At 49.0% G+C, this 27,276-nt stretch overlaps 1 protein-coding gene across 1 annotated transcript in view; it reads right to left on the reverse strand.

The window, feature by feature from the left end:
• The window catches only part of LOC149434955 (uncharacterized), a 78,233-nt gene extending 66,610 nt beyond the window's left edge, over nt 1–11,623 (reverse strand). Inside the window, exons 1-4 of the mRNA XM_089663187.1 lie at nt 11,520–11,623; nt 11,306–11,403; nt 11,057–11,198; nt 1,272–2,149 (exon numbers count right to left, since the gene is read on the reverse strand). Of these exons, the coding sequence (XP_089519313.1) occupies nt 1,272–2,149; nt 11,057–11,198; nt 11,306–11,403; nt 11,520–11,604 (1,203 nt within the window). The 5' untranslated portion in view covers nt 11,605–11,623. The remainder of the gene's footprint in view (nt 1–1,271; nt 2,150–11,056; nt 11,199–11,305; nt 11,404–11,519) is intronic.
• Nucleotides 11,624–27,276: the final 15,653 nt, after the last annotated feature.

Here is a 27,276-nt window from a genome sequence, read left to right on the forward strand (position 1 = left end):
ATCTTTCTGTCGTTTGTTTTCAGTTTTTGCCTTTATTTCCTTTTTGCATCTTCTGTTCTATTCTTTGTAATGTGTAAACGATGATCGCGTTCCTTCATTGTTATATTTAATAAAAGCTCTTTTCTTATTATCTATCGCTTTTGTAACTTTGCCCGTAAGACACATAGGTTGGACTTTTAGCCTTTTATACTTGTTGCTCATGGGAATATATTTTGCAGTGTGGTCACATACAGTCTTTTTGAAGAACTCCCATTTCTGTGTTGTGTTCATTGTGATGCCAATATTCCCTCCCAGGGATATTAGCTCTCTTAAAGTTCAGCATTTTTATTTTCCCGTATGTGCTCGCTGTTTAGAGCTAACAATAAATGAAATCATGTTATGGTCACTGTTACCCAGATGTTCTTTTATATGGACATTCGTAATAAGCTCTTCATGGTTTGAGATGACTATGTCCAGCAGAGCATCATTCCTAGTTGGGGCCTCTATGAACTGGACCATAAAATTGTCCTGTAGTAGGTTTATTTATTTTTGCCCTTTAACTGTTCCTGCAGTACCATTACTCCAGTCACTTTCCGGGTAGTTACCATCCCCCATTATTATCACTGTCCCAGCCCTTTCCATCTGTGGGAGGAGCTGAGTCTCCACCTCCTCATTAACACTGGGAGGCCTATAACAAACTCCAATGATGACCTTTGTAGTACGCCCCCCATGTGCACTTCCACCCAGAATACTTCAGCCTCATCACACTCTCCATCAACTAGGTCCTCTTTCACACTCGCTCTGAGATCACTTCTCACATAGAGACAGACACCACCACCTTTCCTATTTCCCCCGTCTCTCCGAAAGAGAACCTAGCCAGGAATATGAATGGCCCAGTCATGTGAGGAATGAAGCCAAGATTCAGCAATACCAATGCAATCCTAGTTGTCTTCATGCACCAAACCTTCCAACTCACCTATTGTGCTGGGAAGACTTCTGGCATTGGGGAACAAACACTTTCATTCACTGACACCTTGTTCATTCACTGACACCTTGTTCACACAGATTTTGTGTATTTTTTATTTTCATACAAATGGTACCAATTCCACTGGTTGTTTGTAACATGGGAACCTTCTTATCATCTGCCATAGCCCTCCCCCCATTCCATCCCCTAGGGGTACTGACCCCTGTCTGATCTGTCTACCTCTTTATAATCCCAGATGTACAGGAAGACAGAACTTCAGTGAGGAACATTTCCCTCACTCTGGACAGGAAAGTGGCTTCACCCCCATGTGAGTTCTCTGATGTCTGTAAAGATTGGACTTATCTGAAAAACATTTTCCACACTCAGGACAAGAATATGGCTTTTCCCCCGTGTGAGATCTTTGATGTGTGTAAAGATGGGACTTCACTGAAAAACATTTCCCGCATTCAGGACAGGAATACGGCTTCTCTCCTCTGTGAGATCTCTGATGTCTGTAAAGGCTGGACTTCAATGAAAAGCAATTGCCACACTCAGGACAGGAATAGGGCTTCTCACCTGTATGAAATTGCTGATGTCTATAAAGATTGGACTTCTGTGAAAAACATTCCCCACACTCAGGACAGGAATACGGCTTATCCCCCGTGTGAGATCTCTGATGTGAGTAAAGATTACACTTCACTGAAAAACATTTGCCGCACTGAGGACAGGAATATGGCTTCGCCCCTGTGTGAGATCTCTGATGTATGTAAAGATTACACTTCACTGAAAAACATTTCCCACACTCAGGGCAGGAATACGGCTTCTCCCCTGTGTGAGATCTCTGATGCTTGCAAAGGTAGGACATCAGTGAAAAACATTTCCCACACTCAGCACAGGAATATGGCTTCTCCCCCGTGTGAGACCTTTTATGCACATTAAGACGGCATTCATAAAGGAAACCCTTCCCACACTCAGTACAGGAGAATGTCTTCCCTGTTGGAAGGCCGGCCCCGTCCCGTACAGTCTGAGGTTCCTCAGGATACGAGGAATCCAATGGTCCATCTACACTGGGTGGTGCCGGATGGACATTGGAGGGAGCCGGGTTTTCTCCTGGACTATACTGTGTGATGTCCTCATCTTCTACTTTCCAGTCTGGAGACAAAGTGAGACAATCCTCTGAGGTTTTCCTCATCTCCCGGCCATGGACTAAAATACAAAGACAAAGAGGATTACTAGACAGGAGCTGATTGGTTCCCCCAAACCAGGACTCCGCCCACATCAGGTAGCTTGGTCTTTGAGGAGCTTACAATTCCACCCTCAAGGGAACTAGGAAATGGCTCCTTTGATCTCCTACCAGGTCATTTCTTTATTCATGGACCTTAGTCAGAGAGTGAGGAAACAACCAGAACTGTCTTTTATAGGAGGGACAGTGATGAGGGGTTATAGGACGAGGGTTCCCACCCCCTCTATCACTCATCGCCATCTTCCCAACACAAGAAGTACTGTACTTCCTTATTTAGTCCATGATTTAGTCATGAAGAACAGCGGGGCTGAGCCCCACCAGAGGTCAGAGAGTGAGGATGGGGGGAGAACAACCAAGATGAAGACTGGACTGATCCTGAAGACCACCATCATTGGGGTATTGACTCCTCCCTCATTATCACTTTCTGTTTAAGGGTCCAAAGTTGGAGGATGTTATCACATTATTATCACCATGTAAAAGTCTGTGCTCCAATCACATCATCCGATATAAAATGTCCAGCTGGGAGGAAATGATTGTAACAAAACAGAATCCATATTATGTGTATATATAGCAGTGGGGGGAGGGGGAGAGCAGAAGTCATGACTATGTAATGTACAACAGAGTATATAGTGCAGGGGGTCAAGAGAATGTAATGTACATCATAGAATATACTGTGCAGGGGTCAGGAGTATGTAATATACAACAGAGTATATAGTGCAGGTCCAGGAGTATGTAATGTACAATATTGTGAGGGGAGTGAATTTGGGTGGGGGGCACAGCCTCTTTTGTAGTGGTGGGGAGACCCCTGATGCAGCTCCCCATATCCCTCTTATGTGTAAATCACCCTGTGCCTGTTAGGGGTACAGGGTGGAATGTCCTAGTATTGTGTAGACATGTATAGGTGGGGTGTGGGGGTTGTTCATTGTTTACTGCCATGTGGTTTCTCCATTGTTCTATTGTGTCTTCCTTGACAGCGAACTATTATGGGATGTATGTGTTCCTGTATTGTCTATTGCCACATGGTGTATCCCATTGTTCTATTGTGTGTGTATTGTCTATTGCCACATGGTGTATCCCATTGTTCTATTGGGTGTGTATTGTCTACTGCCACTGGGAGTATCCCATTGTTCTATTGTGTGTGTATTGTCTACTGCCACATGGTGTATCCCATTGTTCTATTGTGTGTGTATTGTCTACTGCCACATGGTGTATCCCATTGTTCTATTGCCTGTGTATTGTCTACTGCCACTGGGAGTATCCCATTGTTCTATTGTGTGTGTATTGTCTACTGCCACTGGGAGTATCCCATTGTTCTATTGTGTGTGTATTGTCTACTGCCACTGGGAGTATCCCATTGTTCTATTGTGTGTGTATTGTCTACTGCCACATGGTGTATCCCATTGTTCTATTGTGTGTGTATTGTCTACTGCCACTGGGAGTATCCCATTGTTCTATTGTGTGTGCATTGTCTACTGCCACTGGGAGTATCCCATTGCTCTATTGTGTGTGTATTGTCTACTGCCACTGGGAGTATCCCATTGTTCTATTGTGTGTGTATTGTCTACTGCCACTGGGAGTATCCCATTGTTCTATTGTGTGTGTATTGTCTACAGCCACATGGTGTATCTCATTGTTCTATGGTGTGTCTTGGTTTGGTGGGGGGTGTTTCCAGCAGCCCTTCCCCCTGATGGGATAGCCTGCTGATGTGTTTCCTGTTACTGGTTGTATTTCCCCGCCCTGTGTATATCTTGTGTTTGTGTTAAAATAAAGCAGTCTCACTTCCTGTCTTAAGAAGAGTCTGGTGCTGTCTATTTCCTGTATGGTCAGCGGTGGTGTCCGTGGATAATGTTCGGACAGGGAAGCGAGAGTCTAACGGAAATACCCTAGCGCATTCGGGGTGCGGTTCCGTTACAAATTTAAATTATACAGTATATATAAAGTGTAAATGTAAGCGCAATATTAAAAGTGGAAAAAAAGCAGCCAGCATATAAAAGATAAAACCTCAACACCTTAAAATGATAAATAGAAATAAATATGCAGCGCTAAAAACATATATCTTATAAAGGTAAGGGGGGCGCATGCGCGACCAGGACAGGTGATGGCCGCGTTCCTCTGAGGCTCCCTGCTTCCCTGGCCTTAGCGACTCACCCATGGCGCAGCGTCGGCCTCCGAGCATCCCTGGGTGAGTCACCTCAGCTCTGCACCCGGCCCCCATGATAAGGGAAGAGACAATGGGGAAGATTGGGCGCTGGAAGCCCCCCTCCCCGCCGAGTGACCCACTGCCATCCCCGCTGCAGCGGTTCCTCACCAGGCCGCAATCCCCAGCCTCTATTACAGCTGAGACCCGGAGAACGAGCTCCGGGCCCCCAGTGGCGGCCAGAGGTACTGCAGCCACCAGCTCTACAGTGCAGCCTGCATCCCCTGCAGCCGCACGGTCTCCTAGCCCCCAGATGAAGGATCCCGAGCCCCTGACACTGGTAGGGGGGCAATAGAACACCCTTTGTTGAGCCATCCTCCCACTGTTCCTTCCACTCCTCACTCCTCATCTTCTCTCACGGTGTTTGCGTTTGAGGAAAAACTTCAAGTTTTTTTACGCAACATTACCGCCTCTATATCCACCGAAGTGGGCAAATTGGCTTTGGATCTTCGATGGGAAATAGCTCAGATCGGTGAGCGTGCGGATCAATTGGAGAACAAATTTGATGAATTGGTGCAATACGTCCATGTCTTAGAAGAAGATAACGTGTATCTGAAACACACCATGTCACAAATCCAGCTGCAACAAGAAGATTTGGAAAACCGGGAACGTCGGCAGAACATCCATATTCGCGGTATGTCTGAATCTATTGCCGATTCCCAACTCCGCCGACATCTCTTATCCTTTTTCATCGCAACCGCCCCCATGGTCCCAGAAGCAGATTGGCGCATGGACAGGGCCCACCGATCACTAGGCCCTAGACCTGCTGATGGTTCCAGACCTCATGACGTCATCGTCCGCTTTCATTTTTTTGAAAGCAAAGAAGCCTTGCTAGCCTCCGTATGCAACAAGCCTTCCTTGGAATTTAAAGGGGACAAGCTCCAGCTCTTTTGTGATCTTTCTCCAATCACCCTGGCCAAACGGCGGGCACTGAAACCAATCACCACGCACCTTCAACACCACTGTGTCCCTTATCGCTGGGGATTTCCCTTCAAGCTGGTTGTCTCCAAAGACAATTCCCAAGTTATTCTACGTGATCTCTTAGAGGCGGACTCCTTTCTGAAGCAATTGGGACTACCTCCTCTACCAGAAGACGCCTCCTCATCACCGCCTACTCCATCTCGCCCTTCTGTTACTCCCAACAAGATTTGGACACCAGTTTGTAGGGGCCGGAAGCGTTTTTCACATACTCCACAATGTCCTTGTCCTCATTCCAGAGATGAGCCTACCTGATGCTCTTCTAGAGTGTTCTCCTGCAGATACTTCGGGGTTGTCCTTTATTCCCTCCCTTCTTCCCTTCCCTTCTCTCCCCCCCACCCCCCTTCCCTACCCCCCCTTTTTTTTTCCCTGGCTGAGTCCTTGCTGGGTGCTTTCATTTGCTCTGATTTTCTGGCCGGGTTTGACGACTGTTATGTTCGGTTGTCGTGTTGCCCCCGATCCCGTCCAGCCACTGGCCTGGATGACTTGGTTATAGTTGTTTTTCCCAAGTGTATATCCTCACGGATATCTATGTCTTTTATTGTTATGTTTCCGGTTTATCTATTAATGTCATTTGTTTTTTGTTTAGTTTCATCGATGGTTTTCCATTTACCTTTCCTGCTGGTACACATGCTATATCTATTGTTATTTTGTGATGGCTTTGCGACTTATGTCATATAATGTCAAAGGCCTTAATTCCGCTCAGAAGCAGTTAATGGCTTTGAAGGAATTCCGATCTTCAGGAGCAGACATTATTTTTTTCCAGGAGACCCATTTTAAATCAACAGGCTCCTTTCGTTTTGCCTCAAGGTTTTTTTCCCAATCCTACTCGGTCTTTGACCCATCTGGGAAGGCTGGAGTGACAATTTTGATTCGGACACATTGCTCCCTTCGGGTCGTTTCCTCCAGGGTCGACCACCATGGTCGCTTCATTATTTTAGAATGTACACTTGGTGATACTCCTCTTATCTTGATGAACTTATATGCCCCGAACTCAGGTCAGTTACAGTTTCTTACACAAACACTCGCCAAATTAGGTTCCTTCCCTACTCCACACATGATTATAGGGGGTGATTTTAACTTAATCCTCTCACCACATAAAGATAGGAAGGCTCTTTTTGAGTCTACTCCCTCGAAGCTGCAATGTTCCTCTTCGAAATCTTTTCGTAAGCTGATCAGGGAACATCGTCTCCTTGATGCATGGCGGATCCGGCACCCCCTTCACAAACAATTCACCTTTTACTCCACTCCTCATTGTAGTTATTCACGCCTAGATCACTTTTTTATTTCAGCTCCTCTGCTCCCCCTTCTGGTTTCCTCTGATATCAACCCTATCACATGGTCTGATCATGCCTCCTTGACCTTAAATCTCTTTTTCCCTACTGTTATGCCTAAGGTGGGTCATTGGCGCCTTAATGAAACCTTTTTAACCACGGAACATCTCCGTGCTGAGCTTTCACAGGGACTTGACATGTATTTCCACCACAATGTAAGCTCTGTACCATCCAACTCAACCGTATGGGAAGCCCACAAGGCGGTATTTCGAGGTCTGTGTATCTCCATGGGCTCTCGCCTGAAGAAATTCTCAGAGAGTGCCAGGACTACCCTAGTCCGCCAGTTAACTTTGGCTGAACGTAGACTTCTCGCAAAACCGTCTATTTCTGGGCTGCGTAAAGTGACCTCTCTCCGTGACCGAATCAAGGCTCTTGATGCCTGTAAGTCCACTAAATCTCTTCTCTGGGTCAAGCAGAAGTTCTATGATGTTTCCAACAAACCTCACTGCATGCTCGTTAATAGACTCAAAGCCCAAACTCCCTCTACACTGCCAGACCATCTTATCCAACCAAATGGGGACCCTACTTATGACCCCCATGTAATGGTCTCCCTTTTTGGCTCCTATTACGAGTCCCTTTACAAATGTTTGACCCCAGATCTCCATCCTCCCCTCACAGAGACTTCTTTCGATTTTTTAATCCTCTACTATTGCCGAAGCTATCGCCCTCTGACATCTCGGCCCTTAATGCTGACATTTCCTCTGAGGAACTATTTGATACAGTCAAACATCTCCCCTCACGCAAATCGCCGGGACCAGATGGACTTCCCTACTCTTACTACAAGACTTTCATTGGTATCCTGGCTCCACATCTTCTCTCTCTCTATCAGGATTTTTTCAAGGGTATTACTCCCCAGGCTGACTTTTCCCGTGCATACATTTCCGTAATTCCCAAACCGGACAAAGATCACTCTATTTTAGATAATTACCGTCCTATTGCCCTACTTAATTCCGATTACAAAATCTTTACTAAAATCCTAGCCAATAGGCTGTCCAGGCTCATCTCCAAGCTCATACACAGAGACCAAGTAGGCTTTGTTCCTGCCAGACATGCAGTGGACAATACTAGGAGATCCATTGACCTGGTTGACTTGGTTAATCGGTCTGCTACGCCCACCATTTTATTGAGCTTAGATGCCCAAAAAGCTTTCGACCGCCTCAGCTGGCCTTATATGTTTATGGTCTTGGAGAAGTTTGGCTTCCGCGGCCCCTTCGTGGCAGCTTTAGAAGCTCTTTATTCTTATCCTTCCTCACAGGTCAGATTGGCCTCCTTTCTCTCCCCTCCTTCCAGATGTCGAATGGTACATGACAGGGATGTCCACTCTCCCCTCTATTGTTTATCCTCTGCTTGGAACCTTTGGCTATTGCAATTCGGTCTCACCCCGACATACAAGGGATATTATCCCATGGCCATGAATACAAACTATCTCTATTTGCGGATGATATCCTCCTTACATTCTCGAATCCCCAAATCTCTCTTCCATTACTGCAAAACATTTGATGTCAGTTTGGGACTCTCTCGGGTTACAAGGTTAATACTTCCAAAACTGAAGCACTTCCACTCCATATCCCACCAGCTGTTCTCACGTCTCTCCAGGAATCCTTCCCTTATCGATGCTGCACTCATTCTCTAAAATACTTGGGTACTAGTCTCACTTCCTCCTACGATTCTATATATGATGCCAATTTCCCCCCCCCCCCTTATTTAGAGCTATTTCTCGCTCCTTGAAATTTTGGGATACCCTTCCCATATCCTTCCTGGGACGCATCAATGTCATAAAAATGACTGTACTGCCCAAACTTCTGTACTTATTTGCGACCCTCCCCATTCCTGTTCCTATGTCCAGACTACACTCCCCCAGAAATCCCTTCTACATTTCATCTGGCATAATAAGCGACATAGAATTGCACGTAGTGTACTACTCTCTCTGCGCTCTAGGGGAGGCCTAGGGGCACCGGATATCGTGACCTATTACTATGCTACTCATCTCCGCTTCCTCGCATCGTGGTCTTATAACCCTCCCAACCTGTGGACTGAGATCGAGTCCTTACAATTGACTCCGACTCATCCTTGCTCTCTCCTCTGGTCGACCTCGGCGGTGGACCTTGTCCCTATCCGTCATTTTTTCCTTGGCCCCATGCAATTCTCCATGAGTATCTGGCAGAAATGTAAGACTAGGTTTGCATTGACATCGGATTGCTCCGCACTGACTAATGTCCTCTTCAACCCCAGCCTTCCAGACAGTTTGGCCGTGTCACGGGTGCTCCCTTGGGTCACAGGTAACCTCTTCCAACTACATCATTTAGTACACCACGTGACTCGGAGGCTGCAACCATTCGCTTACCTCCAGAAAAAGGATCTACCTTCCCAACACTTGTATATCTACCTCCAGATACGCCACTTTTTCTCTACCATGTCCCCCACATTGACTCTTGGGAAACCCACTCCCTTTGAGCGTCTGTGCATACAGGGTCCACATCAAAGGGGCTTAATTTCTAATACATATAAACTTCTTATGGATGCCTCCCCTCTCTCTGACACTCGCCACTACATGCGCAAGTGGTGCCAGGTTTTACAATGTGACATTGATCTGATGCAGTGGAGGAAAATTTGGGAAAACACATCTAAATCTTCTGTCTGTGTGGTTTATAAGGAAAATACATACAAAATGATGATGCTGTGGTACAAAACTCCTGATGTAATCCATGCCTTTAATCCGAATGCTTCTTCCGCTTGCTGGCGTTGCGGGAAAGACCTTGGCTCTCTCTTCCACATTTTTTGGACGTGTGGATCCATCGTTCCCTTTTGGGAAGAGGTTTTGTCCTTTTTACAATTGCTATTGCATACCTCCCTTCCCTTTGAACCTCTGTACTTTTTATTGAGTCTGCCATTCCCAGGTCTTCCCAAAATGGCCAGGAAATTCACCACACATATCCTGACAGCGGCTAGAAGAAGCATTCCTATGTGTCCTCTATACCTCCTTCGATGCCAACTCTGTTTAAAATTATTGCTGATGTGAGACAGATGGAGTACCTGACTGCTCTACACGCCTGTTCGATTGCTGTGTTCGAGGCAGTGTGGCCCCCATGGGATAATTTCACTTCCTCCCGCCTTTCTCCAAATGTACGGTTTTGATGGCCTCCTCACTGTTGCTATGTGACACTGTCTGTAACCATGCAGATTTCACCATCGATGTGCTACCTTGTTTTTCTCGTGTTCCTTTTTTTTTGTTTCTAATTTACTGCTTGTATGTATATATATATATATATGTATATATATAAACTAATAAAAATTGTTAATACAAAAAAAAAAATAAAGGTAAGTATAACCATATATTATAAGTGGGCGCTGATATGAGCGCAAAAGTAGTGCAGTGGAAATACGTCTATGAAATGAAATGAAATGAAATACGTCAGTGCTAGGGAGTCCAATCACAAAATAATGATGTCCATCATGCAAGGTGATCGGTGCTTCATGACCATCAATACTGGTGCCAAGATCTGGTGAGGTGATGCACTTACCAGAAGTACATATAATATGCGCATTATATGTATATCCTTATGATGGGGTCATCGGATCTGGTCCGAGGCTGCGGGGTCATCAGGCTCAGCAGTGGACAGTCAAGATGATAACTCACACTCGGGGGTCTCACTCCGCTGACAGACTCATCAGGCAGCTCTAAGCATTGACTCCACACTCCTAAATGGCTCCACCTTGTGAGGCTCGCAATAATCAAGCCAAGATGTCATTTGCACCATTTTGCGCTCATATCAGCGCCCACTTATGGTTATACTTACCTTTATAAGATATATGCTTTTAGCGCTGCATATTTTTTTCTATAAATTATACAGTGTAAGGGTCAGGACTTATAATATTGGTATTCAGGAATCAGTGGAAGATTAAATGTTTCCTGTAGACAAGTTGCAGAGATCCCACACCGCTGCCTCCCATCTCCTGAGACTGCACTCAGTGACTTGGGTCTGAGACACTACAGACATATCCCTCCACCCGGCACAGCCAGCAGACCACAGAGCAAGGAACCCTGGAAGATTCAGGCACAAGGCAGGAGACCCCAGTCACATGTCCTGGGTGCCTACATTATGCAATGCTTATAGGAAAAATCCACATTTTTTTGCCAGCTGAACCCCAGAACCTCCATAAATCCAGTCTAGATACATAAATTGTGTCTGCAGCACAGAGAAGGAAGATTATCCGAGAGAAATCCAGGAATACAGGACGGGGAACACAGCTCAGGAAAGTGACCAGGGGATTACAGGCTGATATCACCCAGTCCCCGCCCTACTCTGGACCAATCAGTGAGCAGTATGGGTGGAGGAATGGATTTAGTGTTCATGACCCACCTGTGCTGATCTCTGTAGGAGTGTCCTCCTCTATAAATGTCCCCGTTATTCCATCCTCCTCCATAGACTGCTGATCATCCCTCACATACGCCTCTTCTTCTTCTGCTTTCACCTCAAATTCTATATCGATTGGATCTCCACTCTAAATCAAGGAAATGAGAGAAAATATCATCTGTAAAATGTAAGGTCACATAAAAATCCACACATCATCTCCACAAGTCCATGTTCTAGATGCTCCATCCCACCAACCTTACAACAATGAGGGATGGTGTGACCTTCCTGTGTGGAATCCCGGGAATACAGAGGACGGAGACATCTCTCTGGTGGGTTCCCATGACTGGATCCATCTGTAGGAAACACACACACTGACTGAATCCATTGTTTCTATGTGTTTATCAGATGATGGGGGATCTAGGTGGATCCTCCGTACTGCTCTCTCCTTTACAATAAAGTCTCCTCTTACCCGGTGATGTGAGGGGCGGCTGATTGTCCATCATGACGTCCTTGTAGAGATCCTTGTGTCCTTCTAAATACTCCCACTCCTCCATGGAGAAATAGACAGTGACACCCTGACACCTTATAGGAACCTGACACACACAATGATACAGTCACCATCCAGACACATCCCTTGTCTGTTACTGGAGAATGTCCCAGAATTCCCGGCACCGCTCACCTCTCCTGTCAGCTGATGGACCATCATGGTGGTCAGTTCCAGAATCTTCTGCTCTTTCTCCCTCTCAGGTATCAGAGAATGAGATGGAGGCACCATGGTGAGGCTCCGGGTTCTGCTCCATCCTCCTGAGATTGGCTCCCCACTAGACTTCTTCTATACAACATAATCCTACAGATCAGGAGAAAAATAAAACATCAATCACCTGACATCATCTAAATGTGTGCAAAAATAAAATGGTCTATTGACCAGAATAGACAAGAGTGATGTCATGTGACCTCCCAGAATCCTCCTTGCCTCTCCGGTCAGGTCTGTGTTTTATTAATAGAGATAAGAGTGATGTCATGTGACCTCCCAGAATCCTCCTCACCTCTCCGATCAGGTCTGTGTTTTATTAATAGAGATGAGAGTGATGTCATGTGACCTCCCAGAATCCTCCTCACCTCTCCGGTCAGGTCTGTGTTTTATTAATAGAGATGAGAGTGATGTCATGTGACCTCCTAGAATCCTCCTCACCTCTCCGGTCAGGTCTGTGTTTTATTAATAGAGATGAGAGTGATGTCATGTGACCTCCCAGAATCCTCCTCACCTCTCCGGTCAGGTCTGTGTTTTATTAATAGAGATGAGAGTGATGTCATGTGACCTCCCAGAATCCTCCTCACCTCTCCGATCAGGTCTGTGTTTTATTAATAGAGATGAGAGTGATGTCATGTGACTTCCCAGAATCCTCCTCGCCTCTCCGGTCAGGTCTGTGTTTTATTAATAGAGATGAGAGTGATGTCATGTGACCTCCCAGAATCCTCCTCACCTCTCCGGTCAGGTCCGTGTTTTATTAATAGAGAGAAGAGTGATGTCATGTGACCTCCCAGAATCCTCATCACCTCTCCGGTCAGGTCCATGTTTTATTAATAGAGAAGAGAGCGATGTCATGTGACCTCCCAGAACCTCCTCACCTCTCCGGCCAGGTCTGTGTTTTATTAATAGAGATAATAGTGATGTCATGTGACCTCCCAGAATCCTCCTCACCTCTCCGGTCAGGTCTGTGTTTTATTAATAGAGATGAGAGTGACGTCATGTGACCTCCCAGAATCCTCCTCACTTCTCCCGTCAGGTCTGTGTTTTATTATCAGAGTGTAAGGGACCGCCCGGCGGTACCACTAGCACTCCACTGATCGGATGTTCCCAGCGCACGGAGTCTAAGCCCCAGAGTACTTGTTCACCAGGGCCCCTGATGGTGGGGATGGACTTGGAGTACCCCAGGACCAGGTCGTGACTACTGAGGACACCCGTCAGTGGTAGGGGTATTCGCCAGGGGCTCCCACGGGATAGAGCCAGGTATGAGGAGGTCTGGAGACCCCGTAGAGAGGGACGGATGGATGGATGGATGGATGGCTGAGCAGGAGCAGGGTCATACAAGCCGGGTCGGTAACTATGGGGACAGTGCGGTACAGAGCAGCGGGCAGAGAATAGTCGGGTCACACGCCAGGTCAGCAACAGTAGGTCAGATCCAATAGGGGGCATTCAGGAGAGAGGTCAGGCAAGCAAGGGTCAAAACAGGAGAAAACAGCAAGGTCAGGGCACAATCCGGGTCAGCAACTTACTTCAAACAGGTTCACAGGTTCACAGGATTCAAAAGACCAAAAGGCACTGAATGACAGCTCAGGGCCGTTTAAATATCCCGCCCTGCGCTGTCATTGGTGCCAGGCGCGCGCCCGTGGTCACTACTGCGCATGCGCGAATCTGATTGCCGCAGTCGGCCAAGTCCCGGCGCTCGCGTACAGGGAGGTGTACTGCGCCGAGCCCAGCGGTGCGACGATCTCCGACATTGCCCCCCCCCTACGGGCAACCTCCGGATGCCCACCCGATCTCTCCACCACGGGTGATCACGAAGAAACTCCCGGACTAGTCTAGGTGCGTGGACATTATGAGCCGGTTCCCAGGAATTGTCCTCAGGACCATAGCCCTTCCACTTAATTAGGAATTGGGTCTGGCCCCCCCGTCTTCGGCACTTAAGGATCGTTTCCACCTCAAATTCCTCTTGTCCTTCGACCGTTATGGCCTCTGGGGGTCTGGATTCCCGTTCTGGGAAGGCATCTGGGATCACTGGCTTCAGCAGAGATACATGGAAGACTGGATGAATTCTGAACGTGGCCGGAAGGATCAGCTCATATGTCACTTCGTTGACCATCCGCTTTACCTGAAAAGGCCCCACAAATTTAGGTCCCAATTTTTTCGAGGGACAAAGCATTTTTAAGTTGGTTGTGGCCAACCACACCTTCTGCCCAGGCCGCAACGCCAAATCCCCTCTTCGTTTCTTGTTAAACGCCTTCTTATTGTCCTCTTGGGCCCGAGCGATGGCTTCCTGGAGTAATTTGTTATTGACGGAGAAGAAGGTCAACGCATCCTGCGTTGCTGGAACTGGGCATTCAGAGACCAAATCAGGGAGAAAGACAGGGTGAAACCCATAATTCGAAAAGAATGGGGACTGCCCCGTTGCCGAATGGCTTGCGTTGTTATAAGCGAACTCCGCCAGGGGTAAAAGAGACAGCCAATCATCCTGCAGGAAAGACGTGTAGCAACGCAAGTATTGCTCCAGGGTCTGGTTCGTCCTCTCGGTCTGACCGTTGGTCTGAGGGTGGAACGCGGAGGAGAGGGACAACTTGATGTCCAGGGCCTTGCACAGAGCCCTCCAAAACTTAGAAGTAAACTGGACCCCTCGATCAGAGACGATGTCCTCGGGTACTCCATGAAGTCTAACGATCTCCCGGATGAATATTCGCGCCGTCTCGGTTGCTGACGGAGTCTTCCTTAGTGGCACGAAGTGAGCCATCTTGGATAGGCGATCAATGACCACCAAAATTGCTGTGTGGTCTTGTGACGGTGGGAGCTCGACTATGAAGTCCATCGCGATCTTCTGCCAAGGCCGTTCGGGAATCGGCAAAGGTCGCAACAGCCCCCAGGCTTTGCTCCTTGACGGTTTGCTCTTCTGGCAGATGGTACAGGATCTCACGTAGCGCTTGCAATCCTTAGCCATGTTTGGCCACCAAAACGAGCGCCGGAGAAGCTCCAGAGTCTTGACTGGGCCAAAGTGACCTGCCAGCGGGTGATCGTGGCAATGCCCCAAAACCAGGGTCCGGACTTCCTCAGGTACCACGATAGAATCCTCCTTCCACAGGAGTCCCCCTTTGTTCTGGAGGGATACCCCAACTGGGGTTGGTGTGGCCGTAGATGCTTCTATTAACTTGGAGCGAAGGTCCGTCTGGAGCGCCAAGAAGTTCCCTGAGGACAAGATAGTGTCGGGTACCAATTCTTCTTCGAAGTCTTCAAACATACGAGATAGCGTGTCAGGCTTCGTATTTTTAGATCCGGGCCTGTAAGTAATATGAAAATTGAATCTGGAAAAGAACAGGGCCCATCTTGCCTGCCGTGGGCGTAGACGCTTGGCAGTCCTCAGATATTCCAGATTCTTGTGGTCTGTGAAAATCAATATAGGGTGTGAGGCGCCTTCCAGCAGGTACCTCCATTCTTCTAGCGCTGCTTTGATAGCCAGCAGCTCTCGATCCCCGATATCGTAATTCTTCTCTGCTGGGGTGAGTTTCCTCGAGAAGAATGCTACGGGATGGAGTAACTCTTTGGTGCCTTTCCGCTGAGACAGGATGGATCCTACCGCATTCTCCGATGCATCTACCTCCAAGATGTAGGGCAGGGCCGCGTCCGGGTGGCCCAGGATGGGTGCCGAGGTAAACAGCTTTTTCAGAGCTTCGAAAGCTCTTTGAGCCTCTGGTGTCCATTTGAACCGGGTTCCAAGTTTGGTTAGTTGGGTAATGGGGGAGACCAGACCCGAGAAGTTTTTGATGAACTTCCGATAAAAGTTCGCGAACCCTATAAACCGTTGGACACCTTTTTTGTCCGTGGGTTCAGGCCAATCTAAAATTGCAGAGACCTTCTGGGGGTCCATCGCGACCCCCGCAGTGGAGATAATCAGGCCTAGAAACGTGATGCTAGATTGCTCAAAGCAACATTTCTCCGCCTTAGCATATAACCCATGCTGCCGCAATCGCCCCAAAACTTTTGCCACATGTATCCTATGATCCTCTAGAGAGGGTGAAAAAATTAGTATGTCGTGCAAGTAGACGATAACGAAGACATCCAAAAAATCCCTGAAGATGTCGTTCACAAAGTGTTGGAAGGTGGCTGGTGCATTGCACAGCCCAAATGGCATGACCAAGTATTCGAAGTGGCCAAACCGGGTACGGAAAGCAGTTTTCCACTCGTCCCCCTCTCTTATGCGTACCAGGTTATAGGCCCCCCTTAAATCAAGCTTTGTGAAAATAACCGCAGCCTTTAGGCTCTGAAACAGTTCTGGTACCAATGGTAATGGGTAACGATTTTTTATCGTGACCCTGTTCAGCTCCCGGTAGTCAATACAAGGTCTCAGGGTTTTGTCTTTTTTCTCCACGAAGAAGATTCCCGCTCCTGCTGGAGAAGTGGAGGGGCGGATGAATCCCTTCTGGAGGCTGTCCTCGATATATTCCTTCAGGGCCCCCAATTCAAGCTCAGATAGGGGGAAAATACGCCCAAAAGGGATTTCAGAGCCCGGTAACAGGTCGATTGGACAGTCATACGGGCGGTGGGGGGGCAGAGTGTCGGCTCCCCGCTTACTGAACACATCCAGGAACCCATGATAGGCTGCGGGAATAACCTGTTTCAAGTCGGAGTCTCCTTCGGAGCAAAGGAGAACTCGGGGCCCTGCGGGGCCCGAAGTGCGACAATGTTCCCGACAGTATGGGGAAGGGAACGAGATTGACCCGGTCTCCCAGTCAATCTGGGGGTTATGGGCCCGTAACCATGGGAGCCCCAGAATGACTGGGAAAAGAGGTGATGCAATAGCGTCCAGGCGGAGGAACTCCTGGTGCTGGTTGGCAATGATAGTGGCAATGGGGGGAGTTTCCTGATTAACTACCCCCGATTTTATCTGGGAACCATCAGCCAAAAAGATGTTGAAGCCCTTCTGTCTGTGTTGGAGAGGGATACCCTGTTGGTGAGCAAACTCTAGATCCAGGAAACAGCTGCATGCCCCCGAATCAACTATGGCTGTCACCTCCACGATCTTTCCTGGAAGCTGAAAGGAGAGGGGCACTACTAAGTATTGCGAAGGACAGGTATTGCTAATAGACAAGGAAGAAAAACGGGTGCACTTACTCATTTTCTGAGGGCAGGATCGCACCATATCACCAGCTTCACCGCAGTAAAGGCAGAGGTTCTGGGCTCATCTGCGCTGGCGTTCTTCCGGTGATAATTTAGGCCGTGCCAGACCTAGCTGCATAGGTTCTGGAACATCTCCTGGTGGTGGGTTCTGGATGCTTTGTCGGGTTGGTGGGCTGGGGACTAGGAATGGACCCCAGGTATTACCGCGACCCTGGCCGGACCTCTCAAGCCTGCGTTCCCGCAGTCTTCGGTCAATCTTAATTGTCAGGGCAATAAGGTCTTCTAGAGATTCGGTAACCTCCACCCGGGCCAGCTCATCTTTCAAGGGATCGGAGAGCCCCATACGGAACTGGTGCAATAGAGCGAACTCATTCCAGCGTGTGTCCCCCATCCACCGCCTGAAATCAGAGGCGTATTCCTCTGCCGCCCGCCGGCCCTGTCGGAGCGCATATAAGGTCGCTTCGGCAGAGGCTGCCCGCTGTGGGTCATCATACAAGATGGCCATTGCTTCAAAGAAACTATTGACCGATCCCAGGTGAGGATCATTGTTTCCCCTTAGCCGGTGGGCCCAATCCTGGGGTTCACCCTGTAGTAGTGAAATAATGAATCCTACCTTCACGTGTTCGGTCAGGAAGGTACGGGGTTGTAGCTCAAAGAACAAGAGACAGGAATCGCGGAATGACCGGAAGCGTGTGCGGTCCCCGTGAAAACGCTCCGGTAGGGGTACTCGGGGTTCTGCCATAGGGAGCGGGGCGGAAGCCCCTGAGACTGGCTCCTGAGCTACCAGGGCCGGGGGTGCAGAAACCGGGGCCTCTGGGGCAGGGTCAGAAATAGAGCCAGTCTGGATGCGATTCTCCAGCTGCATGCATCTGTCCTGCAGGACCGTTACGGCCTGCGTCAAATTAGCTAGGTGCCTGCAAATTTCCTCTAGCGGGGAGGACCCTCCTCTAGGCTCAGTCATGGCCTTTTGGTACTGTAAGGGACCGCCCGGCGGTACCACTAGCACTCCACTGATCGGATGTTCCCAGCGCACGGAGTCTAAGCCCCAGAGTACTTGTTCACCAGGGCCCCTGATGGTGGGGATGGACTTGGAGTACCCCAGGACCAGGTCGTGACTACTGAGGACACCCGTCAGTGGTAGGGGTATTCGCCAAGGGCTCCCACGGGATAGAGCCAGGTATGAGGAGGTCTGGAGACCCCGTAGAGAGGGACGGATGGATGGATGGCTGAGCAGGAGCAGGGTCATACAAGCCGGGTCGGTAACTATGGGGACGGTGCGGTACAGAGCAGCGGGCAGAGAATAGTCGGGTCACACGCCAGGTCAGCAACAGTAGGTCAGATCCAATAGGGGGCATTCAGGAGAGAGGTCAGGCAAGCAAGGGTCAAAACAGGAGAAAACAGCAAGGTCAGGGCACAATCCGGGTCAGCAACTTACTTCAAACAGGTTCACAGGATACAAAAGACCAAAAGGCACTGAATGACAGCTCAGGGCCGTTTAAATATCCCGCCCTGCGCTGTCATTGGTGCCAGGCGCGCGCCCGTGGTCACTACTGCGCATGCGCGAACCTGATTGCCGCGGTCGGCCAAGTCCCGGCGCTCGCGTACAGGGAGGTGTACTGCGCCTGCGCCGAGCCCAGCGGCGCGACGATCTCCGACATAGAGATGAGAGTGATGTCATGTGACCTCCCAGAATCCTCCTCACCTCTCCGGTCAGCAGGTAGATGATCTCCAGGGTGAGGTTTAGTATCTTCTCAGTCATGTGACTCCGGTCCTCCTCCATCCTCATTGGTGCCATCATGTGATCTATACAGGTCTCCTTGTAGACGGATAACTTTGGGAAATGAAAGTAAGAATGATTTGGATGGTATTGGTCACACAATAATAGGATGTGGATGTGAGGGGGGAATAGGAGGGTTGCTGGACATTGAAGAACTACTCCCCCCATGGGAAGACATTTTGTTTGGACTGTTTAGTGTTTACTACAATTTTGAGGTCCGGGGCCCCTTTTCTCTGTTGGGTTTGTTTGGTCTCTGAACTGGTTTTGATGAGTTTTAGATCTGCAGACAAGAAATGATAAATCTGATCCTTCCTATGACTAGTTTGCTCTGAGGCAGTGCTGTGAGGTCAATGTCAGCTCATCATGCAGGGATGGTCACTTTATATCGCCCGACGCCCGGGATATGTAGTTCGAGCAAGTATTGCCTTTAATCTTTAACCCTGCTAAGGGCAAGCCACAGGGCTCTCCTTTCAGGTTCCAGCCTCTGCCACCCCATGTGTGTGAACCTCTCCTGTACCTACTATGCTTCCCCGGCTCTGCTTGCCCATCTGTGGGCCCGGGTCAGTGGGTGTCGGAGGGTAGAGGGGACACGTTCACTTCCTTCTTGTCCTGACCCAGAAGTGATGTTATGACAGATTTCCCGAGCATTGTGTCAGGAATGGACTTGCTAATAATGGTGGGACTCACCTGCCTTGTGGGCTGCAGTACCAGGGCTGGCCAGCGGGTGCTCTCAGCAATCAGAGACTCATCCCTGCAATCAGCCAAACACCTGAAGCTGATTGCAGGGGTTGTATTTAAGGAATGGCCAGACTCACAGTCAAGGCCGTGGTGTGTGTTTTCTATGGGCCCCTGTATCTTATATCCTGTATTCCTGTTCCTGTCTGGCTTGTTGCCGACCCTGCCTAATCCTGACATCTGCGGACTTCTGCTTGATCCCTGGCTTGTGACCCTGACCATTCTCTGCCTGACCCTCTGTACTGCGCTGCCTGTGAGTTACTGAACCCAGCTTGTGACCCCGACCACTCTCCCGCCTGTTCCTGGTACTCCGTTTGCCCGTTTGCTACTGACCCGGCCTGCCTGACTACGCTTGCATTGTATGTATTGTTATCTGTGGGTGGTTTGGTTTGGTTTGTTTGCACTGTGTTTATGTTTAGTATTGCACTGCGTTTTGTATTGTTAGTCTTAATAAATTATATTGTTTATACCATATCTGAAGCCTGCGTTTCCCTGTGTCAGTCCACACACCTCTGCTCATACCCTGATTCCTGACATTACACCATGGCCAATCCTGACCAGAAGTGGCTGCACAGGGAAGCCATCTTGGCTTATTGTTGCTAGGAAGGATGGATCTTGATGAGGTTGTGTATTTATCTCTGCTAGTGTTTGATGACAAAGACTATGCTTATCAGACTCTGAAGGAGTATCCCCGGGATCAACTACTAGAGTGTATACGGATCGCTCATTGTCTAGTAGATCAGGGCACAGAGTTTTCTGAGGTGCAGCCATTGATCCAGGTTTGTGCTGAGTTGGCTCGGTCCTGTACCCCTGAAAGCAGGGATGACCTTTTCCCCCATTTAGTGTGGATCAAGTGGAATCACTGGTATGGTTGTTGGAGGAGGATCCAGATTGCTTCCATGAGCACTATGCAGCATGTCCATCACATGTGCTTATGGATTGTATAAACGCAGTGCAGTCTTTGGTCAGACAGGCTATGTGTAAGCTGAGTTTTGTTCAACCAGTACTGCAGACATGGACAGATTTGTTGCACCCACCCTCAGTCAGCTTGCAACATCATTCCTCTGCTCAAGGCACTCTTCCTGCATCCCCGACAGCACCCCCAGTGACGGCCCAGTATACTCTGCTAACTACCACATACCAGTCCCCTGCTCCCACTCGCTGCACCTATCCTTTCTTTGGCCCTGTGGAGAGGTCCGCTGTGGCGGCTGCTCCCTCCTCTGTTCTATCCTCCAGCTCTTCTCTGTCTTCAGCTGCTCCATTCATGTACAGACCTGCATTTACTTACAGTGCTCCAGTAACTAAAATGAGAAAAAAGCGAAAATTCTTTCCAACCAGTACCATCCTGCCAGTTGACTCAGAGCCCACTGTCGTGCCTGGTGACCCGATGCCTGCTGTCATGCCAGTTGACTCAGAGCCCACTGTCGTGCCTGGTGACTCGGTGCCCACTGCCTTGCCAGATGACGTGGTGCCCGCTGTCAAGCCAGATGACCTGATGCCTGGTGACCCAATGCCGCTGTCGAGCCAGACGATCCAATGCCTGATGACCCAGTGCCCGCTGTCATGCCTGGTGACCCGATGCCCGCTGTCGTGCCTGATGACCCGATGCCTGCTGTCGAGCCAGACGATCCAATGCCTGATGACCCGGTACTCGCTGTCGAGCCAGATGACCTGATGCCAGATGACCCAGTGCCCACTGTCGAGCAAGACGATCCACTGCCTGATGAGCCGGTGCCCGTTGTCGTACCTGGTGACCCGATGCCCGCTGTCGAGCCAGATGACCTGGTGCCCGCTGTCGAGCCAGACGATCCGGTACCTGATGATCCGGTGCCCGCTGTTGTGCCAGTTGACTCAGAGCTCGCTGTCGTGCCTGGTGACTCGGGGCCCGCTGTCTTGCCAGATGACTCGGAGCCCGCTGTCTTGCCAGATGACTCGGAGCCCGCTGTCTTGCCAGATGACTCGGGGTGCGCAGTCTTGCCAGATGACTCGGGGCCCGTGGTCTTGCCAGATGACTCGGGCCTGCGGTCTTGCCAGATGACTCGAAGCCTGCGGTCTTGCCAGATGACTCGGTGCCCACGGTCTTGCCAGATGACTCGGTGCCCGCTGTCTTGCCAGATGACTCGGTGCCCGCTGTCTTGCCAGATGACTCGGTGCCTGCCGCTCCGCCTGGGGGCCCGGTGCCCACCACTCCGCTTGGGGGCCCGGTGCCCACCGCTCTGCCTGGGGGCCCGGTGCCTGGCGCTCCGCCTGGGGGCCTGGTGCCTGCCGCCCTGCCTGGTGGCCCGGTGCCTGCTGCTCCGCCTGGTGGCCCGGTGCCTGCTGCTCCGCCTGGTGGCCCGGTGCCTGCTGCTCCGCCTGGTGGCCCGGTGCCTGCTGCCCTGCCTGGTGGCCCGGTGCCTGCTGCTCCGTCTGGTGGCCCGGTGCCCGCTGCTCCGCCTGGTGATCCAGTGTCCAGCCTGATGTGCCTCTGTCCGGTGTCCAGCCCGATGTGCCTCTGTCCGTTGCCCAACCCGATGTGCCTCTGTCCGTTGCCCAACCCGATGTGCCTCTGTCCGTTGCCCAGCCCAATGTGCCTCTGTCCGTTGCCAAGCCCGATGTGCCTCTGTCCGTTGCCCAGCCCGATGTGCCTCTGTCCGTTGCCCAGCCCGATGTGCCTCTGTCCGGTGCCCAGCCCGATGTGCCTCTATCCGGTGCCCAGCCCGATGTGCCTCTTTCCGGTGCCCAGCCCGATGTGCCTCTGTCCGGTGCCCAGCCTGATGTGCCTCTGTCCGGTGCCCAGCCCGATGTGCCTCTGTCCGGTGCCCAGCCCGATGTGCCTCTGTCCGGTGCCCAGCCTGATGTGCCTCTGTCCGGTGCCCAGCCTGATGTGCCTCTGTCCGGTGCCCAGCCTGATGTGCCAGTCTTTGATATCCCGCCAGTTACCGGACCCGGGAGGTGGAACATTTTACCCAGCTAGGACTGTTTGGAGCGTCCTGAGGCCGCTCCTTGGGGGGGGTACTGTCAGGAATGGACTTGCCAATAATGGTGGGAATCACCTGCCTTGTGGGCTGCAGTACCAGGGCTGGCCAGCGGGTGCTCTCAGCAATCACCTGAAGCTGATTGCAGGGGTTGTATTTAAGGAATGGCCAGACTCACAGTCAAGGCCATGGTGTGTGTTTTCCATGGGCCCCTGTATCTTATATCCTGTATTCCTGTTCCTGTCTGACTTGTTGCCGACCCTGCCTGATTCTGACCTCTGCGGACTTCTGCTTGATCCCTGGCTTGTGACCCTGACCATTCTCTGCCTGACCCTCTGTACTGCGCTGCCCGTGAGTTACTGAACCCAGCTTGTGACCCCGACCACTCTCCCGCCTGTTCCTGGTACTCCGTTTGCCCGTTTGCTACTGACCCGGCCTGCCTGACGACTCTTGCATTGTATGTATTGTTATCTGTGGGTGGTTTGGTTTGTTTGCACTGTGTTTATGTTTAGTTTTGCACTGCGTTTTGTATTGTTAGTCTTAATAAATTATATTGTTTATACCATATCTGAAGCCTGCGTTTCCCTGCGTCAGTCCACATACCTCTGGTCATACCCTGATTCCTGACACATTGAGGCCGGCAAAGAATGTAATGCGGTGCGATGTGCACTACATTACATCCAATGGAGTACAGGGGAGACATTGGGGGTCTTTTAGACCCTGGATGTCTAAATAAAGAGAACCTAATTGTAAAGAATTAAAGTTACACATAAGTACATAACTCCTCCCTTTAAAATTTTTTAAGGCCCTCCACCCCCACATATATGCACACCCAAACGTAAGAGCACACGCTGGAGCGCCTACACGTGATAACATTGATTGTGATACACGTTACATATCGCCGGTCACACCAGAATGAGAGGATAATTCTAGGAGCAGACCTCCTCCGTACTCTATACTGATGACCTAGAAGGGGCTATAAATGTGTCCCCTATAGATAATACCGGGACTAAAGGTTGTCACCATTTCAGCACACACAACTTAAGGTTTGACATGTTGGATATCTATTTACTCGCTGCAACCTCGGCTTTTATGGTGTAATTTATTGCTTTTTTGTGCCCTGAAACTAACTTAAGTGTATATTTTACTGAAATTTGTCATTTCCTAGACTTTGTGATAATATTTTGCGACATAAAAAATTAGAACTGCCACTATTTTATTCTCTAAAGTCTCTACTTTTAGAAAATGTATATATTGGTGGTTTTGTGTCATCTTTAGGGCTAAAATGATTTTTTTAAACGTGTGCAAAAAATGCAAAAATGGCTCTGGGAGTGAAAGGGAGAAAGGATAAGCTGGACACTCCCCTTTCCTGAGGAGCAGCCAATCAGTTCTCATTACACTGCAAGGTCTCTCCCCTCCCTGCTAGTCCCCGGGTGCGGTGCTGGAGACAGGTGGGGGAGGGGAAGAGGAGATAAACAGCGAATGTTACACATATTAAATGTTTTAGTCGCTATAAAGCCCCTTTCATTCTTTAACCCCCCCGCACATTCCTAAAAGCACCTCAGATTTATATACATTTTCTGTTACAAAGGAATGTTTCCTTCCTCCTTCCCAGCAATGTAAGGTGCTCTATGCTCCATACTCCTGACCCCGGCACTCCATCATTGTGTTGGCTGCATAGTGTAATGATTGCCCATTGGCTGCCTGTGTAGTGTCATCATTGCCCTTTGTAGGCCATGTATGGTCAGGATGGTCCTTGTCTTGTCTATTTATTGTCAGTGCTGTTTGTTTAGAGGACCATATTACTAGAATTTATCTCCACAATGAGGAGAATGTTCCGGCCCCGGAAGTGGGGGAATGTTCTGCCCCTGAAGGGGTTCATCTGGGTTCCCACACTATATATGTGTGTATCATCATCTGCTGGAGATAAAAGACATCACAGTGACTATGGAGGAAGAGGACGGACATGACCGTGGAGGAAGAGGACGGACGTGACCGTGGAGGAAGAGGACGGACGTGACCGTGGAGGAAGAGGACGGACGTGACCGTGGAGGGAGAGGACGGACGTGACCGTGGAGGGAGAGGACGGGCGTGACCGTGGAGGGAGAGGACGGGCGTGACCGTGGAGGGAGAGGACGGACGTGACCGTGGAGGGAGAGGACGGACGTGACCGTGGAGGGAGAGGGCGGACGTGACCGTGGAGGGAGAGGGCGGACGTGACCGTGGAGGGAGAGGGCGGACATGACAGGGGGGTTACTGGATGTAAATAGGAAATAACATCTTATTACCTCCTCTGCTGCCACTTCTGGTAACGTCTCTTTTCTACTTCAAAACCACCTGGAACTTCCTGCCTGACATCACTTCCTGTCTTCCATAGAGACTTCCTGTCTGGGCAGAAGTGATATCACCACCTTGTGGAGCTCAGAGGAACTGCAGCCCTGAGAAACATCTGTAAGGCTCCAGTCACATCTTTGCAGTTTGCTTTTTGTTTGTTTTGCAGTACTTTTCGCAGTTCATTTTGAGTTTTTGATATGTTTGTAAGGGTGAATGTCACCAGCACACCGAGGATCACCAATATGGGTCCAAAAGTTTTAATGAACGATCACATAGTTACAGCAAGGCAACATTTTGGAGACTCGCAGGACCCCTCTGTCACATGCCTGATGAAGGGATCCTGCGAGACTCTGAAACGTTGCCTTGCTGTAACTATGTGATCGTTCATTAAAACTTTTGGCCCCATATTGCTGATCCTCGGTGTGCTGGCGACATTCTCCCTCGCTGATTCTGTTCAGTTCCAGCCGACGGTCGCTGCAGCACCCACTTATACACACCGCCATTTTTAACACAGGAACATGAGTGTTTGGATTGTACACTTGCATGTTGATACGTTTGTGATGCATTTTCACTGTGTTTTGTTCAGCTCTTTTTTTTCAAAGTGGAATATTTTTTTGTTGGGCAGAATAAAAATGCAAAAACACACTGCCATGCATTTCAGCAGATACTCCATTGAACTCTATTGTAGCAAAAATGCTGCTTTTTGCTTTCAAAAATAAGTCCCTGACCCTTTCCAAAAACAAGCAAAAAGCATTAAAAAACGCATTTGTGTGAACGGAGCCTGAATAATCATTCCTGTGAAATATCTACCTTACACGGCTACCAGGGAAATTCATATATAACACAAGATAAGGAAGAACAAATCATTCTAGCTCTTATGCAGCCAACGCTTTAACAAAGATATTTTATTACATATAGAAAATAAATTAAAACAGATTCCCTCTGAAATCAAATCTTTTTGGTAAAGAAAATTGTGGCGGAACCGTTCCGCCTGGGCTTCCTCGTGCGGAGCGATGCGTCTCAGCCAATGGTCCCCTTTTCTGGCACGTCTTCCAGTGCTCTGCCAAGGCAGGTATTAGAGCTCAAAACCAATCCTTCCCTGATATCCCAAACCACGAGTCGGAACTTCATGTTGGGTGAAATGAATCAATCTTTATTAAGCACAGCTCAGTATATACAGCTTTACCCCCACCAGACATCCTGGCACCGGGTTTTCCCCACCCACAACAAAACCCTACAACACAAAAATACAGTATGAACTCTATAGAAGTGAAAGACTACAAGGTCACATTTCCCTAAACAGTGTAGAATGTTTGTCTCCATAACAGCCGCTAACATATACAGCTTTACAAAGGGGAGAAAACTGAAACAGAAAAAGCAAAATGTTATCAGAAAGGGACGGTTCTTCACAAAAATGTAAAATATTCTTTAAAGTATAAAAATATAAATCAAACCTCTCATAATGAAGATGTTAGACATAAATGACAAGGATGTAATGGTCACAGAGGAATGGTGGTGGAGATCTCTCAAAGTAAGAACACTTCCTTGAATGGTTCTATAAATAAAGAATGAATCCTGGAGGGAATAAAGCTGTAAAGCAATAAATAATATATAAACTGGGCCATCCACTTCATCCATAAAGACATTGTGATTGAAGATCTTCTAGATCACATAGAAGGAGGACTCATCCATGATTTCATACATTTGTTTGGAAGGATAGAACAATCCTCAGAAGGGAACATGTAGGATGACAGGAAAGGCTCCTGACTGGTGAGATCCTCCAAACATAATGATGACATCCATGAACTGGAGCGAGCTCGTTGGGGTGATAAAGCCAATCTGGAAACACTGTGTAGACGTTCTCCAAGAACTCAGCACACTCCAGGTGTGGAGAAAGTCTCCAGGTGGGTTTAGCCTGTCATTTATCATAGATACAAACACACTGTAACCGGGATGGATCACTATGCCATTTGCTTTCTTTTTTAGTCTGCTGGCATAGCTGTGTCCAAATTCGATAGATCTGTACCTATGATCCGCTGTGCTTTATTTCTCCTCCTGAGACCGACACTTCCTATCCTCCATCCTACAGCCATCATACTACACTGCAGTGTGGATGGGAAGAATACTCTCCATGGTGCAATGATAGAAATTGACCAGAATTCCTGGACACCAAAACACCAATCATATGAATGTGGAACTCTTTGGAGTAATCCTCTTTGGTGCAATGCCTTTTTTTTTTACACAAGTTTTCTTTTTTACACAAAATTGTCACTTAAATGACATATTGCTCACACACGCCATGGGTATATGTGGAATTACACCCCAAAATACATTCTGCTACTTCTACCAGGTATGGGGATACCACATGTGTGAGACTTTTTGGGAGCCTAACCACATACAGGAGCCTGAAATCCAATGACCACTTTGAAAGCCTGAAGGTGTGTAGCTTCCTCATTTCACTTCCTCACTACCTATCACAGTTTTGGAGGCCCTGAAATACCAGGATAGCACCTCCCCCAAATCACAGGTCTGATATACA

This window comes from Staurois parvus, unplaced genomic scaffold, assembly GCF_062004578.1.
Source record: "Staurois parvus isolate SC_StPar_1 unplaced genomic scaffold, SC_StPar_1.0 ptg001636l, whole genome shotgun sequence".
Taxonomy (NCBI): Eukaryota; Metazoa; Chordata; class Amphibia; order Anura; family Ranidae; genus Staurois; species Staurois parvus.